Consider the following 18,832-nt stretch of genomic DNA (forward strand, 5'->3'; position numbering starts at 1 on the left):
GGGTTACCACCTAATTGGACTGGGGTATGCTATATTGGACTGATTCACCCACGTTTTTTCTTACTCCCAGGTGGAGAAGGAAAGGGTCTGGGAATCAAAGTATATGATAATTTGGGAAGAAAGAGAAGGTCCATCTCCACTCATTTGGCACAAGGTAGTGGTCAAAAGTGGGGAAAAAGGTGACTGGACCTCCCCAACAGACTTTTAAATACTATGGTCCTGCTACCTGGAAACTCTGTGAATGGTTCTTGATTATCTGTTAGCAGAAGAAGGAGGGGTTGTGGAAAAATAAATTATTCCAACCGTTGTCTACAGATTGATGACAATGGGAAAGCAGTGAGACAAATATCTTCTGGGATTCGAAAATTAGCTCATGTACCTGTCCAGACCTGGGAAGGATGGAATATGGACTGGCTCTCCTGGCTTCCAGGGGGACCTTGGGTTAAACAGATGTTGTTTTATTTGTTATGTGTTTTGGCATTGTTACTTTTCTTGCCATGTATCATTCCCTGTTTTATACAACTGATTCAACATGTAGTATCCAATATGCAATTTGTATCCACTGATGGTGTGAGACACGTTCGGGCCATTACCCGATCAAAACCCATGTCTATTGTGAAATTTGTATAAAACTTCCCCATTTTTCCCCTAAACCTTTCCTTTTCCTTTCTCTCTCTCCCCCCCCCCCCATCCTTTTTCCCTCTTTTATCTTTGTTGACGGGGTGATGTGAGAGTCTGATCCTCTCTCTTGTTAATCAACAAAGATAAAGATTGCATCGTCCCTCCTTAATCTTGTTACTTCTGGGACTCAGACTCGGTGCTTGGCCCAAAAGCTCAGAGATGCAAATTAACAGACAATACCTTTGAAACTCCTAGACCTCACCCTGGCTGGACTGCCCAGGAAGCCTCCAACTTATCTCAGCTGCCCCCAAGGGCTGTGTATGCAGGGTGTGGACAGGTGTAGCCGAGAGAGGGCGGAGGCCCTCCCCCCCGGTGACGCCGGACCCCTGCGAATGTGTGAGAATGCACAGGAAGATGCCCTGGGGGGGGCTGCAGCTGGACACTGAGCAGAAAACTGTATAAAAAGGCAGGAGAAAGGCCTGCCAAAGAGTGGCATCCCCACCAGACCAAGTGTGGTATCCCCACCAGTGGTATTCCCACCGCACCACCAGTGGCATCACCAGCAGACAGAGTGTGGCCTTCCCAGCGGACCACCATTCCCACCGGACCAAGAGTGACATCTCCATCGGACCACCAGTGACATCTCCACCGGACCACCGAGGGCAGACCATCACCAGACCACCAGAACTGCACACCACCTGAAGAACCTCTGACAAACTCCGCAGAAGATCATCCCTGGGCCACGCACCCGTTTCTCTCTCACTCCTTCATCTGCGACTGAGGGTAATATGCTCACAGCCTTTCCCCTTCCCTGCTACTTCTTTTCTTCTCCATCGATCTCTTTATCTTTCTCTCTCCCCCTTCTCCCCTCTCTCCCTCCGTTTTGCCCAACCTTATCCTTTAATAAACAGTTTCATGGTGATATATGGTCTCGTTTGCACCTTAATTTCACAACACGGAATCCATTAGAACTGGTCTAGCTCTGCTGGACAGAGATACTGTTAATCTCTGCTCCTCCGGACCTTGACACTGGCCTCCACTTGGACGCGGACCCATTGAGAGCCACTTTTTGGGTGCAGCCATCAAGCCAGTTCTTTATCCATCTAGTAGTCCACCCATCAAACTAATGTGTCACCAGCTTGGAGATCAGGATGTGGTGTGGGACAGTGTCAAAGGACTTGCTCAGGTCCAGGTAAATGACATCAGTTGCTTGCTTCTACAAGCCCTTCTAAACTCTTACATCAGTAATGAACTTAACTCAAAAGAGAGTCCCTAATGGCAATACACAAGAGCTGATTCCATAATTATTAGGCTCAGAAACCCCCCTCATAGCCACTAATAACTTCCTGATGCAGCTGCAAAAAGCCCAAATTCCTTCCTTTGGTTTCCACAAACATAATCTATGTTCTCTCTTAGGACAAACCACAGTACAGTGGCAATTTCTACATCCAATGAAGCACATTATTAATGACCCTATTGGCCCATGTTAGCTTCCAATACAGGTCTGATGGCATTTTGAGAAAGAATTATTTGCCCTATGCAAAATTATGTCAAGCATTATGCAGTATTTTATAAAATTTCTGCTCAAATTCCCATGGCAGAGATTATTTGTTGGCATAATTTAATTCATGACTATGTAGAGTCTCAAAACAGTCTAGTAAGAGCCAAGAGTCCCAGGTAGTTGTGAGACAGCAACCAACACTGGTATACCACCCAGGGTTAGAATCTCCTCCAAACACAGAAATAAACAGCCTTTGACTCATCTTTAAGTGTCAGTTAATCAGTTTCCACATCTAAATCCATGCAAACCCCTCTAGTTATTGTTCACAGTTCATGAAAGAGAATCAACCACATGATCATCTGCAATGTGTTCACAACTGTACACAGTAATAAAATCCTGTTTCCACCATTGGATTGTCATCTAAGATTATCTGACTTTCTAATTACTACACACATTTCAGCATGAATATGATTTCAAAGACTGTTTTATTACAAAAAGACAAACTTCCAATCCTTGGGCATTTCCAGAAGAAAAACATGGTTAGATGACGTTTCCCTGTTGTGACCTTGTGAGATAGTGTAGAGACAGAATAGCTGTGGGAAAGGAGGAGTGAGGGAGATGCTATTCCTAACATGTACTTATATGAAATAATAATACCTGTTAAGAGGAAGAGACAATATGGTTGTATTTTAAATGAACATGCCACTATACTAAAACTGCTAGCAGGACAGCTGGTCTGAATGTTTGAAGGTAGTGGGCCATGTGTCTGAGTCTTCTGGGATGCTAAGAAAGACCCAGATACTTCAGATTTACATTTGTATGCACTTAAATCTTATCTGCAATGTGAGTTGGGAAATCCTTTATAGCGTAGTGTAATTGCTACTTAGGTTGTTATGTATGTCACTGAAACTTAATGTCTGAAACTCTCTTTTGTACACAGGCTTGTGAGAAGCTCTTCTTGAAATCATGGAACTATAGAAACATTTTGTATAGGGTTAACACCCCAGGGGGAGTAACCCTGAACCTGACCCTAGGTGGTCTTGACCACTCCCCAGGGGTGGGTCTGAATACCACCAGGTGATGGTTAGCCCACTCCCCCTTCCTGTCCCATAAAAGCAGGGGGACTTCCTGTTCCTCTCTCTCTCTCTGCACCACTCTCTGCACCCCCTGCCTCTGTGCTTACCTTTCCTCTCTCTCTGCACCTCTCTGCATCACTCTGCTCCATATATACCACCATTACCATCTGTTCCTGGTTTCACTTTGTTCTACCACATGGCCATCACCCACGAGGCAGACAAAGCCATCACCATCAGAGTCAGGTTGTATTTATACATTTTGCATTTGCTATTTTCCCTTCTCTATACCTTTTGCAACTTCCCTACCTCAGATACCTCTTTTAAGCTATTGTTAAACTTTTCTTTTTAACTTCCAAATCGAGTGAGATCCATTTATTTGGGTGTGCTTACTTCTCTCTCTCTCTCCATCTAGTCCCTTTCTTTTGGGAAAGAAGGGGAAGAGGGAAGGGCACTTTATAAAATTGTTATTGGTTCTATCAAATTTATCTGAGTCTCTGGGAATTTAAATTAGAACCGAGACATATTTACTCTGAAAAAGACCTTTAAGATCATTGAGTCCAACTAACAGCCTAACACTATCAAGTCTACTGCTAAACCTTGTCCCTGAACACCACAGGTACATGTCTTTTAAGTATCTCCAGAGATTCCACCACTCCCCTGGGGAATCTACCTCAGTGTTTGACAACCCTGTCAGTGAAGAAACCTAAACCTCCCCTGGTACAACTTGAGGGCATTTCCTCTCATTCAGTCACATTTTACTAGGGAGAAAACACCAACATTCAGTTCACTAAAATCTTCTTTCAGAGATCTATAGAAAGTGATGAGGTCTCTCCTCCACCTCCTTTTCTCCAAATTAAGCAACCCCAGTTGCCCCAGTCACTTCTCACCAGACCTGTTCTCTAAATCCTTCACCAGCTGTGCTGCCCTTCTCCGGATCTGTTCCAGCACCTCAATGTCTTTCATGTAGTGAGGTGCTCAAAAATGAACACAGTAGTCAAGGTGCAGCCTCATCACTGCAGAGTTCAGGGTGGCAGTCACTTCTCTAGGTTGTCACTAAAGAAGGAGAAAAAGAAGGTGCTTCAACTGCCAAAGCAGAAATTTCCTTGCAGTCCATGGGAAGACTATGATGAAGCAGACATTTCCCTTCAGCCCATGGAGGACCACACCAGAGCAGATATCCATACTCCAGTCCAGAGAGAACCCCATGCTGACACAGGTGGATGTGCCCCAAAGAAGCTGCAGCTTATGTGTGACACATGCTGGAGCACATTTTTCCACTTCAGCCCATAGAGAGAACTTGCATTAGGGCAGTATCTAAAGGGCTGCAGCAGGTGGGAAGGACACAGGTTGGATTAGGATAAAAGTGTGAGAAGGATGAAATGGCAGGGAGAGATGCTATGTTACTGACTCCAAACCCCTTATTCCCCATCCCCTGCATCACTTTTATGGGAGGTAAGAGGAGTCAAGAATGAAGTTGAGCCTGAGAAGAAGTTGGGGTGTTTCAATGTATTTTGTCTTGGTTTCTCAGTACCTGAATCTATTTTAATACACAACACACTCAAGTTTCCCCAACTTGAGTCTGTCTTGCCCATTAGAGTAATTAATAAGTGATCTTCTTGTTTCTATCTTTACCCAAGAGATTTATCATTCTGTTTTCTCCCCATTTTCTGATTGATGAGTCGGGGAAAGCAGCCATGATTAACAGACCACAAGTGGCAGAGTCCAAGTATAAAAGTGATGTCAGTCGACAAGGTAAAATTGCTTGCAGAATTGTCATAACTGTAAATGAATATGGACTATATCAGGAACTACTGGTAAGAACCTACTAGCTTGCCAAAGTCCTCTATCAGTTGGAATACAGTTATTCAAGGCATTATAGGTACTAGTCTATAGCTGTCTGATGATCTAGGATAGAAAAGTAGGAAGACAAAATCTGAAGTTTCATTATAAGAAACACTGATCAGACAAAGATCTCCAAATGTAAACACAAGTTTTCTTTGAATGCAGATTCCATTTTCATATGGAAATTATATGCAGTAAGAACTGAAATAATGGGTTTAGCATGTAACATACAGTTCATCTGAGTAGAGGCTCATCAAGTTGGCTTCTAATATGTGTATAAATCTAGATTAAATAACAGACACTCTTCCAATGATGAGAGGTAAGTTTATGAGAGCTATGATTCCTTTTAAAGCAAGAGAAAAAAGTACATAGTTAAGCCAAACTTACCTAAGTCCCCAAACCAAGACACATTTTAAATCTGTTTTGCTTAATTTGGAAAGAGATAAACCAGTACAAAATTATTTGGTCCAACTAAATTACCTGATATATTAAGTATACTTTTCTACTTGCAACATTGATTTCAAGTATCCTGATTATTGATATTTGCTAGTCAAATGAATGAAAAAATTCTCTTATCTGCCTTGTTCATATACAGTTTACTATTGGTACTCTTAAACTACTTAGCTGTCACTCTAATTCTACTCTCTGATTAAAATGCACAAAATATCCAAATAATTTATAAAATATGCACAGTTAATGTTATTTGTGTCCTAAAAATATCTCTCAGTGACAATGTACAATTCAAATGTTTGTAAAAACTATTTTATCGCATTCAGGCAAAGGTTCTGCAGAAAAACTTTCAGATATCACCCATGATTGTACTGCATTTTAATGAGATTTTTGTATTTATTTAGAATAAAATATACAGAAGCAGTCACAAAATATGCATTAGATTCTTATATGTTGAACAATGAAGCACACACACAATTTTCTGTTTCTTCCTGCAAAACACTCAAGGATTGAATTCCTATTTCTATCAATGTCATCTTAGCATAAGAATACTGCAAAGAGGAAAATAAATTACTTCTATCTGTTAATTTCCTCTTACCTAATGGGAGCTTTAAAAACGATGGAGCTTCCCTGAGGTGCTGAACATTGATGGTAACTTCATCGCCAGCATTTCGCAGTAGGTGTACCTGTCAGTGTGACAATTAACAGCTACTTTAAAAGGAAGAACCACCAGTCATGGAAAACACATTACTTACAAAGAAATCAACAGTTTTGTTGATCTGTAAGAAACTCTGTGCAAATATTTCCTACTGGGAATGAAGAATATTTTTAGGGTCAAGCCACAACAGCAATAGTTAAGAGTAAGCAAGACCAGTGAAATTGCCTGAATAAATAATTTGGTGTGCAACTTTATTTTTTATATCAGCTGAACACAACATCTACAAGCAAATTCCTTTAATAATGAGGTTCAGTTATCTAAGAGGGGCAGGAGAGTCCTGGCACTGGAGTTGGCAGGGCTCATTAGGCAGTCTTTAAACTAGATCTGAAGGGGGTGGGTAAGGCAATTACTCTCTCTGAGAAGGAGAGACTGGGAAGGAAACTAGGGACAATTGAGGAATTGAGAGCCCAGCTGAAGTGCATCTACACCAATGCACGCAGCTTGGGTAACAAGCAGGAGGAACTGGAAGTCCTGGTCCACCAGGGTGACTATGATATAGTTGCCATTTCAGACACGTGGTGGGACGACAGGCATGGTTGGAGTGCTATACTGGGGGGATACAGCCTCTTCAGGAGAGATAGGCAAGGGAGAAGAGGAGGAGGGGTGGCTCTGTATATTAGGGAGTCACTCCATGCCACTGAGCTTGAGGTGAGGGACGAAGGGGTTGAGAGCTTGTGGGTTAAAATCAGAGAGAGGACAAACAAATCTGACATCCTGGTTGGAGTCTGTTACAGACCACCCAACCAGGATGAGGAAACAGATGAGATATTTTACAAACAGCTGGAGGCTGTCTCAAGATCTTCAGATCTTGTCCTTGTGGGTGACTTTAACCTGCCAGATATCTGCTGGGAACTTAATTCAGCAGAGAAGAGGCAGTCCAGGAGATTTCTAGAGTTCATGGAGGACAGCTTCATGTCCCAGCTGTTAAGTGAGCCTACTAGGGGTCAAGCTCAGCTTGACCTGCTGCTCTCCAACAGAGAAGGGCTGGTAGGAGATGTGGCAGTGAGAGGCTGCCTGGGGTGTAGTGATCACGAGTTAGTGGAGTTTTCAATATGCAGGGAGGTAGGGAGGCACTACAACAAAACCCACACCTTGGGCTTTAGGAAGGCAAACTTCAATTTGCTTAAGAAACTTATTTGCAAAGTCCCCTGGGCAGCAGTCCTTAAGAACAAAGGGGTCCAGGATGGTTGGACCTACTTTAAACAGGAGCTCTTGAAGGCACAGGAGCTGGCAGTTCCCATGCGCCGAAAGATGAGCTGGCAAGGAAGGCGACCAGCCTGGATGAGCAAACAGCTCCTGAAGGAATTGGGGGAGAAAAAGAGGGTGTATCACCTTTGGAAGGAGGAGAAGGCTTCTCCTGACATGTTTAAGGAGGTAGCCAGATTATGCAGGAGAAAAATTAGAGAGGCTAAGGCCCAGCTAGAACTTAGGCTGCCACTTCCGTGAAAGATAACAAAGAGCACTTTTATAAATGTATCAATGCTAAAAAGAAGGGCAAGAAGAGCCTCCACTGCTTACTGGACCAGGAGGGGAACACTATAACTGACGATGAAGAAAAGGCTGAGGTCCTGAATGCCTTCTTCGCCTCAGTTTTCAACAGCAAGGAGGGAGGAGCTCAGGGCAAGTGGCCTCTTGAACCGGGGGATGGGGTCGGGGAGCAGTGTGTTCCCCTGGAAATTCATGCGTTCAGGACCTGCTGAGGCACCTGGACACCCACAAGTCCATGGGACCAGATGGGATACATCCCAGGGTGATGAGAGAGCTGGCAGCTGAGCTGGCCAAGCTGCTCTCCTTCATTTTCCAGCAGTCCTGGCTCACCAGAGAGGTCCCAGGAGACTGGAAACAGCCAACGTGGTCCCCATCCACAAGAAGGGTCGGATGGAGGAACCTGGGAACTACAGACCTGTCAGCCTGACCTCAGTGCCAGGGAAACTGATGGAGCAGGTCATCTGGGGGGTGATAACTGCACACCTGAGGGATGGCCAAGGGCTCAGGTCCAGCCAGCATGGGTTTAGGAAGGGCAGATCCTGCCTCTCCAACCTGATCTCCTTCTATGATCAGGTGACCCACTTGGTGGATGTGGGGAGGCCTGTGGATGTGGTCTATCTGGACTTCAGCAAGGCCTTTGACACTGTCCCCCACAGCAAACTGCTGGCTAAGCTGTCAGCACATGGCTTGGATGGCAACACTCTATGCTGGGTTAGGAACTGGCTGGAGGGCCGGACCCAGAGAGTGGTGGTGAATGGTGCCACATCCAGCTGGTGGCTGTCACTAGTGGTGTCCCTCAGGGATCAGTGCTGGGGCCCATCCTCTTTAACATCTTCATAGATGATCTGGATGAGGGCATGGAGTCAGTCATCAGCAAGTGTGCAGATGACACAAAGCTGGGGGCAGATGTGACTGAGTTGGAAGGCAGAAGGGCTCTGCAGCGGGACCTTGACCGCCTGGACAGATGGGCAGAGTCCAAGGGGATGGGGTTCAATAGCTCCAAGTGCAGGGTGCTGCACTTTGGACACATCAACCCCATGCAGAGACACAGGCTGGGGTTGGAGTGGCTGGAGAGCAGCCAAACAGAGAAGGATCTGGGGGTGCTGATTGATACCCACCTGAACATAAGCCAGCAGTGTGCCCAGGTGGCCAAGAGAGCCAGTGGCATCCTGGCCTGCATCAGGAATGGTGTGGTCAGCAGGAGCAGGGAGGTCATTCTGCCCCTGTACTCTGCACTGCTTAGACCACACCTTGAGTATTGTGTTCAGTTCTGGGCCCCCCAGTTTAAAAGGGACGTTGAGATGCTTGAGCGTGTCCAGAGAAGGGCGACGAGGCTGGGGAGAGGCCTTGAGCACAGCCCTATGAGGAGAGGCTGAGGGAGCTGCGATTGTTTAGCCTGGAGAAGAGGAGGCTCAGGGGTGACCTTATTGCTGTCTACAACTACCTGAGGGGTGGTTGTGGCCAGGAGGAGGTTGCTCTCTTCTCTCAGGTGGCCAGCGCCAGAAGGAGAGGACACAGCCTCAGGCTGCACCAGGGGAGATTTAGGGTTGAGGTGAGGAGAAAGTTCTTCCCTGAGAGAGTCATTGGGCACTGGAATGGGCTGCCTGGGGAGGTGGTGGAGTCGCCGTCCCTGGAGCTGTTCAAGGCAGGACTGGACGTGGCACTTGGTGCCACGGTCTAGCCTTGAGCTCTGTGATAAAGGGTTGGACTTGATGGTCTGTGAGGTCTCTTCCAACCCTGATGATACTGTGATATTGTGATAAAGCTGGTATAGAATAGTATGGAAATATGCATTTATGAAATTGAACACTTTAATTGTGTGTATACACATAAATAGACATGTATATTTATACATCATAATTATCTAGATTATAAGTATTTGATTCAATTAATTTATGTGACATATTAAGAACACTTCTGTGTTTCAAATATAGTCTTGATTTTTGTGACTCTCCTCAGTATCTGTAGGTATTTTCTAACCAGAAGGGAACACGTACACACATGTGTGTAGACACATGTATTAAAATACCAAAATTTAATTAAAGATGTAGCACTAACTGCCATACAAGGAGCTTCATTACATGCAGGACTTCAAATAGCATCTTTGATGGAACTTGACTTGTGTTAAAGAGCAGAGATATTGCCTAGTTTCATATCTATAACACTCAGGAGAGATGATTTTGTTTGGTTTCTATATGACTTGAATGTAGGGCTTGCAGCCTTGATTGCATTCATCAAAAATGGATGCTAATGTCTGTGGCCTCTAGTCTAAGCACAACTAAACCATGCATGTATCAATTAGAAAAGTAACTAACCACAGCAAACTCTTACATATTTACTGGTAGATCTGTTTGCTGTTCTATTTACTAGAGACCACAGATGCCTGAGAGTGAATGGTAAGAGTCTTGCATTCATTAAGTTAGGAGAATCAGCTCTGCAGGGCAGAAAGCAAGAACTTGATGAGGTCACAGAAAGCAGAAAATAGGCAGTTCAGGCAGATTAGTGAGGTAGAGGTGTGAGGGTCCAGAAGCAAAGAGGTTGGGGATGTATAAGGGCTTTAAAAAAAACAAAAAGATATTTTGAAAACCATTCACTATTGGACTGCTGCCTTATTGTAGCATTAATAGAAAATAACAGTTATAAAAATATGTTGTGTGGGTTTTAAAAAAAATATTAAATATATGTACTGGAGCTATGCATGTGTGCACTTACTTGTGTGTTTATAGTTGTGAAGGAGAACAGGGCAAAGAAAATACTTGCTTTGAATGCTGCCTCTAACTTGTGGATTTGGCACACCTCTAAGTGCACTTATCAAAGCAGTTTATTAGACTTCTCTTTTTCACATTTCTCAAGAATAGAGTGGAGAGAATGACAAAAATATAAAAAGGAACTTCTAGATCTCACTTTGCTAACTACAGTCTGGACTCTGCAGAGAAAAATATGACTCATATTTTAGGAAAACCAAATTACCTTTTGCTTTATTTCCATTGTCAACACCCATTTCAGGGAAAGGCTATATACCCACAGGAAGGCAAATTCATGGCTGATGTGCATTCTGTTATAATTGTGGTCCCTTACGGTTACTGTGGCTTGTTCTAAACCTAAAACATACCTTATTATTAATATTCACACTGCTCAAACTTAAAAGTTTTGGCTGTTTGAAACAAGTTCTTTCTTATTATAGACCAGAAAACTGCAACAGCAATTAAAATTGAAAAGGTGCAAGGCTTTGATGAATTAATTCCTGCATATGGCTCTTTAATCAAGATTATTTATGAGAGCGAGACACATAATTTAACTTTGGCCACTTAAAAGATTCAACTCTAAATCAGTTGTTGATACTTTTTTTCCTAGAAGTCAGTAAAGATCTTAGGATAAAAAAAGGCATATTCATTCACAGGTGTGTCTCTCTCTAAATAAGGAGAATCTGGATGATAACCTTACACTTCAAATATCTGAAGTTGGTTGAGATGAAATACATTCTCACATCTAGAGATGAAAATTAAATATGTTGCTCAGACTAAAAGTCTGAATCAAAAATTCTGAAGTAAAACCAAGTGAGTTTTCTGATGAATGTCTTAGCTTCAAAATACATATATTTCACAAATAAAATACATAAATTCACATAAAGTGCAAGTGTTGGGGATGAGAAGTGCCTGGCTGGAAGATTATGTACAAGCCTGTAATGCAATGGACAAACAACCATGAAGATACAGTAAAATATGAGAATTAGATCATAACAATAGTGAAATGTCAGTGAAATCTAGAGAACTGTATTTAAAAATCACAAGCTCTTAAAATGAAAACAGAACAAGAATACTTAATATGCCTCCTAGACTAAAGCATAGTTGGAAGTATTTTTTGAAACTTGGCAGTTTCAGCTCAACCCATACGAGCAGAAGTGAAAAATCTGACACTGTGCTATAAGATGTGACGGTTTGGGTGTTACCTGCCCCCCCACACTTTGGAAATCACCCAGACTAGACTCAGCAGGCTTTGGAAATTGAATGAAGCTTATATTTACAGTTTAGCAGAATATACAGGCAGATATTTACAACATATATACAGTTATATACAGAAATATATAAGGTAAAAGGTAATGCAGAAACTAAGCACTTCTCCCTGAAACCTGAGTCCCCAGGAGGGGCCCCCAACCACCCTTCCACCCTTCTTCCACCCTTCTACCTTACCCCAGACATTGCCTTGTACCCAAGGAAGAATGGAGGGTCAGCCAGGGGGGTTAGAAAGCAGGTGGATTAATCAGGTTAGGTTAGAGAGAAAAACGAAGCCCACAGCCCGGACAGAGTGTGACTCCCCTATCTACATTTGGGTTCATGCTCTTATACCTCTCAGCAAGCCTGTAAGTGAAGTAAACATCACCATTGTTTCCCTTTCACAGCCTGTAATCTAGTTCTTCTCACCAAAACATTCTAGCTAGCTTCAAACTAGCACATCTATGCATGAGTAGGCAAGGAAGATGCATGAAAAACAGACCTCATAGCACAAGTAGTCTTCAAAATGACAATGGAAGTAAAGTGACTTTAAAATAAAGTTTACAAAATTAAAACTGGACTACAGATAGCATGGAAAAGCATGAAGGAGAATTAAGTTAGCTTGAGAAATAAAAGAGGCACTTCTCTCTTTTCCACTGGTCGATTCCAAAGTGATTTCCAATAAATACTTTTGATTTTTATCTTCCTTAGCTTTGCAGTATGCAATACACAATACTCTTTTCCTTAATGTTTAATTGGCTACTCCAAAACTAGCATTTGTGTCTGAACAATTCATACAAATTATATGAAAATGTGAGTCAATGCAGCCTATGGAAATTCTCACCTATTTAAATTAACTACAATTTCTCTTGGTTCACTCAATACTTTTTTTTCTACCTACAGATACAGTATAAGCTTTTCTTAACCATAGTGCCCCAGTATTAAACAAATAACACTGCTCATGTATGACATAACTACCAAGAATTATAGGCAAACAAATTTTTTTTTCTACTTATACACTTAAGTCTGTGTTTAAGCATTGTTTTGAAGAGGAAAAAAAATCTGGGATATGAAAGATGCTGCTGACACATACTTTGCATTGTAAAACACATTTTGAGCCAAATGAGCTGTTCTCTGAAGCAATGGAAGTTTAAAATTCACTTAAGGATGACTTATCCCTGAGTAAGGACTTTTTACATCCTTCCTAAAGCTTCAATAGCAGAGCATTACTGGAAGTTCTCTCTATAAATTCAAGTCAGTCTCAACTGTTACTAATGTGGTATAATGGAAAGAGTTCAAAGCCACAGAAATCCCAATTTGAAAATAACCAAGATGTCATATTGCTTATCTCCTCTTACTACTTACAAAATGAAATAGTTGTCTCAGGTATCAAACAATCACTACAGAAATGGCCAATCTACCAGAAAGCAAACACAATTCTTTGATGGAAACTTTATGAAATCATTACTGACATGCATGGTATGTCAACAACACACACTACAGGATCAAAGCACCACTTTGAATTCAAACACACATACCTCATTGAGCATGACTAGAAATGTGCATGTTTAAGAATCTTTAGAAAACTAAACATTTCTTATCCCAAACACAGGCCTTTTCAAGCAAACAAATTGTAGCTAATCCTCTGAGTTCATATTCTTCAAATGTATTAATAATCTTTCTAGATGACAGATAAGTGGTTGTGTTTATACAAACTCCAGTTGACACTGATCGTGCTAAAAAGACTAAGTGTTAAGTTCTCATGCAGTCATTACTGTTCCAAATTTCTTTGCTGATTTTTGCTTGTATTCCTAATACACCTTTGGAGTTCTCACAAAAGGCTTTTATCTGACTAGAAGTGTCTCTGAGGAGAGATATATCAAACAGAAAACTTCTACCATTGTCTACAGGCAATGGTATGAAATGAAGGTAATTTCAGCCAGCTGGCAGACAGGATTTCATGAAGGCTGTCTTATGCTACTGAGGCAAAAGCTAAAGTAGAAACTTTTCAAGTTATTAGACCCAGCAGGTTGTGTGTTTTATTCTCCAATTTATAAATGCCTAACAGTTTGGGCAATGCTTCCTTTTCTTTTGGCAAAGTTCTGTAGAATGACACTTTTGTACTAAGTCTTCCTACTCTGTCTAGTAAGACTTCCAATAGACATACAGAATTAATACAGGACTAAATGCATGAAGCACTGAGAACTGCTTTGTGTATACACATTCACTGCTGAAGTACAAAACAGAAGTCCTAGACTTATGGACTGATATAAGTTCAACAGATTACCCTACAATTTGGATGAAACACAAAATTTATTTGCAATCATCTATATGTGTTGTGGTAGGCCTTGTAGGCCCAAAATAGACTTAGCATGTCCTGCCTTGCCTAGGCATGTTTTTCTGCTCCACCAGAGAGGCAAGCGTGGGAAACAGAAACAAAAGAACTGTAAGCCACTGAATCTGGTCTGCCCAGGGTCCTGTGGTGTAAGGTTCACACACTTAGCTTGTGCCTGCCTAGTGCAAGGCCCATACTTTTCCCAAATTACGGAAAAGCAAGCCTATGGCTTTGCCTAATATGGTATGGTTTGGCTAACTGCCATCCTGATTGACTATTCTTGTGTCCAAAGGGCAATTAATCTCAGCCCACATGGATAAAAAGAGATATGCAGGTGAACAATGTGCTTTTGCTTCCCTGCTTTTGCTTCGCTGCTCTGCTTCCCTGCTCTTTGCCGTGCTCTCTCTGCTGTGCCCAGATGTGCTGCTACTGCACACTGCCTGGTAAACTCCACTGCCGAGAGTTACCAGGAGCAGACCCTGGATGTCTGCACATGATCAGCCTATGTGGCCAGCGTGACATCATGCTGAGACTGCACCATATCCTGCCTTCTGCACCTGAAGGTCCTGCTTAGAATTCCTGGACTGGGATGCTATACTGGGGGGATATAATCTCTTCAGGAGAGATAGGCAAGGGAGAAGAGGAGGAGGGGTGGCTCTGTATATTAGGGAGTCACTCCATGCCACTGAGCTGGAGGTGAGGGATTAAGGGGTTGAGAGCCTGTGGGTTAAAATCAGAGAGAGGACAAACAAATCTGACATCCTGGTTGGAGTCTGTTATAGACCACCCAACCAGGATGAAGAAACAGATGAGATATTTTACAAACAGCTGGAGGCTGTCTCAAGATCTTCAGATCTTGTCCTGGTGGGTGACTTTAACCTGCCAGATATCTGCTGAGAACTAAGTTCAGCAGAGAGGATGCAGTCCAGGAGATTTCTAGAGTGCATGGAGGACAGCTTCATGTCCCAGCTGTTAAGTGAGCCTACTAGGGGTCAAGCTCAGCTTGACCTGCTGCTCTCCAACAGAGAAGGGCTGGTAGGAGATGTGGCAGTGGGAGGCTGCCTGGGGTGTAGTCATCACGAGTTAGTGGAGTTTTCAATATGCAGGGAGGTAGGGAGGCACTGCAACAAAATCTACACCTTGGACTTTCAGAGGACAAACTTCAATTTGCTTAGGAAACTTATTTGCAAAGTCCCCTGGGCAGCAGTCCTTAAGAACAAAGGGGTCCAGGATAGTTGGACCTACTTTAAACAGGAGCTCTTGAAGGCACAGGAACTGGCAGTTCCCATGCGCTGAAAGATGAGCCAGCAGGGAAGGCGACCAGCCTGGATGAGCAAACAGCTCCTGAAGGAATTGGGGGAAAAAAAGAGGATGTATCACCTCTGGAAGGAGGGGAAGGCTTCTCCTGACATGTTTAAGGAGGTAGCCAGATTATGCAGGAGAAAAATTAGAGAGGCTAAGGCCCAGCTAGAACTTAGGCTGCCACTTCCGTGAAAGATAATAAAAAGCACTTTTATAAATTTATCAACGCTAAAAAGAAGGGCAAGAAGAGCCTCCACTGCTTACTGGACCAGGAGGGGAACACTATAACTGATGATGTAGAAAAGGCTGAGGTCCTGAATGCCTTCTTCGCCTCAGTTTTCAACAGTAAGGAAGGAGGAGAAGAAGAATGGCCTCTTGAACCGGGGGATGGGGTCGGGGAGCAGTGTGTTCCCCTGGAAATTCCTGAAGAATTAATTCAGGACCTGCTGAGGCACCTGGACACCCACAAGTCCATGGGACCAGATGGGATCCATCCCAGGGTGATGAGAGAGCTGGCAGCTGAGCTGGCCAAGCTGCTCTCCATCATTTTCCAGCAGTCCTGGCTCACCGGAGAGGTCCCAGGAGACTGGAAACAGCCAACGTGGTCCCCATCCACAAGAAGGGTCGGATGGAGGAACCTGGGAACTACAGACCTGTCAGCCTGACCTCAGTGGCAGGGAAACTGATGGAGCAGGTTATCCTGGGGGTGATAAGAGCGCACCTAAGGGATGGCAAAGGGCTCAGGTCCAGCCAGCATGGGTTTAGGAAGGGCAGATCCTCCTTTCTAACCTGATCTCCTTCTATGATCAGGTGACCCACTTGGTGGATGTGGGGAGGCCTGTGGATGTGGTCTATCTGGACTTCAGCAAGGCCTCTGACACTGTCCCCCACAGCAAACTGCTGGCTAAGCTGTCAGCCCATGGCTTGGATGGCAACACTCTATGCTGGGTTAGGAACTGGATGGAGGGCCGGACCCAGAGAGTGGTGGTGAATGGTGCCACATCCAGCTGGTGGCTGTCACTAGTGGTGTCCCTCAGGGATCTGTGCTGGGCCCCATCCTCTTTAACATCTTCATAGATGATCTGGATGAGGGCATGGAGTCAGTCATCAGCAAGTGTGCAGATGACACCAAGCTGGGGGCAGATGTGACTGAGTTGGAAGGCAGAAGGGCTCTGCAGCAGGACCTTGACCACCTGGACAGATGGGCAGAGTCCAATGGGATGGGGTTCAATAGCTCCAAGTGCAGGGTGCTGCACTTTGGCTACAACAACCCCATGGAGAGATATAGGCTAGGGTCGGAGTGGCTGGAGAGCAGCCAGACAGAGAGGGATCTGGGGGTGCTGATTGATACCCGCCCGAACATGAGCCAGCAGTGTGCCCAGGTGGCCAAGAGAGCCAGTGGCATCCTGGCCTGCATCAGGAATGGTGTGGTCAGCAGGAGCAGGGAGGTCATTCTGCCCCTGTACTCTGCACTGCTTAGACCACACCTTGAGTACTGTGTTCAGTTCTGGGCCCCCCAGTTTAAAAGGGACGTTGAGATGCTTGAGCGTGTCCAGAGAAGGGCGACGAGGCTGGGGAGAGGCCTTGAGCACAGCCCTATGAGGAGAGGCTGAGGGAGCTGCGATTGTTTAGCCTGGAGAAGAGGAGGCTCAGGGGTGACCTTATTGCTGTCTACAACTACCTGAGGGGTGGTTGTGGCCAGGAGGAGGTTGCTCTCTTCTCTCAGGTGGCCAGCGCCAGAAGGAGAGGACACAGCCTCAGGCTGCACCAGGGGAGATTTAGGGTTGAGGTGAGGAGAAAGTTCTTCCCTGAGAGAGTCATTGGACACTGGAATGGGCTGCCCGAGGAGGTGGTGGAGTCACTGTCCCTGGGGCACTTCAAGGCAAGGTTGGACGTGGCACTTGGTGCCATGGTCTAGCCTTGAGCTCTGTGGTAAAGGGTTGGACTTGATGATCTGTGAGGTCTCTTCCAACCCTAATGATACTGTGATACTGTGATACTGTATTTACAGATCATCCAGAAGAAGCCACGAGACAAGGTCAGAGATTGTCTGTGTCCTTTCCCTAGAAGCCAGGAAGATTCAAGCCTCAACGTCCAACAAGACAAGAGTCCCTTGAAAGCATTTGGGCACTGTCTGGACTGTGGCTAGCCCCCGTGAGGGTAATTATAATAACCTGTGAGTAGATGCTTAAGTGCCTCTTTGTAATTCTCTACTGCCTTCTGCCATAGAGTAGAAAGAGCTTGAGCACATCTACTGGGCAAGTGGCATATTGACTGCAAGTGGCATTTGATCACAGGAACCTTCTCTTCCATTTTAATTAAATGTTTATGTATTTTGCTGGTTATCACTAGATCTAGATATTATCCATAGAATGTTTCTATGACCATGTAAGAACTGAATTATTATTAAAATTAGTGGTTGGGGGTGGCAAGCGTTCTAAGTATCAAGATTAATAATATTAATTTTGGAAAAAATATAATCTCGCATCAATTAATTTCCCCTCCCCAACAATATGTTCACCATTTCAGGCTTGAAGAACTGGAGAAAAATATAATTTAAAAAAAAAAAAACAACAAACAAACCAAAATCATTCTTCTTTCACACTGAAATCCTTAAGCTGTGTAGAAGAACATAACAGGGTAATAGGAATATTTAGGGACAGAACTCAGCATTGTTTCACCGTATTTCTATCCTGCTGTGTCAGTCTTTAATGCTTTGGCTTTCACACCTCCCACAAGCATGAAACTGCTACTATCACTATATACCAGCAGATCATCTGCAGTATTAAGTACACAACAAAAAGAAATTTGCATTAATGAAAGTCCCATACCTGAACCTTCTGAACACTATCTCAAGACTCCTGCCCATATACCTGAGTGGTAGGGGTTGGAAGTGGCCTCTGAAAATCGTGTGGTCAAATCTCACCTGCTAGAGCAGGATTACCTAGAGTAAATGACACAGGAACAATTGCAGGTGGGTTTTTGAATACCTACAGAGAAAATGACTCCACAACCTCTCTGGGCAGCCTGGTCCAATGCTCTGCCACCCTCAAAGTGAAGATTTTTTTTTTTTAATTGTGTTTATGTGGAACATGCTGTGATGAGGCTTATGTTCATTGCCCCTTTGTTGTGTTACTGGACACCACATTACAATTGTGTTACTGTACAGACCAGTATGTATTCAGCACAGGTCACCATAAAGTATATTCTGTATTGGAAAATCTAATGTTCTGTCTGATGAGAGAAAGATCATGCAAATCGCATTGACTTGTTACAACTTCTGGAGAATCAGTTTCTCCTCCTCCAGAGTCATGATTTACAGCCAGAGACATATTTGCTTAAATAACAGGGCTATACTTCTTTCTATTAAACTTTCTAGTAATACCATATTAGACAAAACTCAACAACAACAATAAAAACTTTTTATCTACTTATCCAATTCTTTAGTAGTTTTGGTACAATCTGCTAATTTTTTGGCCATCTGAAGCATATGAATATGCTCCTGTT

At 43.6% G+C, this 18,832-nt stretch overlaps 1 protein-coding gene across 1 annotated transcript in view; it reads right to left on the minus strand.

The window, feature by feature from the left end:
* Nucleotides 1-18,832, minus strand: part of SNTG2 (syntrophin gamma 2) — a 285,667-nt gene that overhangs the window by 109,418 nt on the left and 157,417 nt on the right. Inside the window, exon 7 of the mRNA XM_064145698.1 lies at nt 6,089-6,176. Within this exon, the coding sequence (XP_064001768.1) occupies nt 6,089-6,176 (88 nt within the window). The remainder of the gene's footprint in view (nt 1-6,088; nt 6,177-18,832) is intronic.

Source organism: Pogoniulus pusillus, chromosome 7 (assembly GCF_015220805.1).
Source record: "Pogoniulus pusillus isolate bPogPus1 chromosome 7, bPogPus1.pri, whole genome shotgun sequence".
Taxonomy (NCBI): domain Eukaryota; kingdom Metazoa; phylum Chordata; class Aves; order Piciformes; family Lybiidae; genus Pogoniulus; species Pogoniulus pusillus.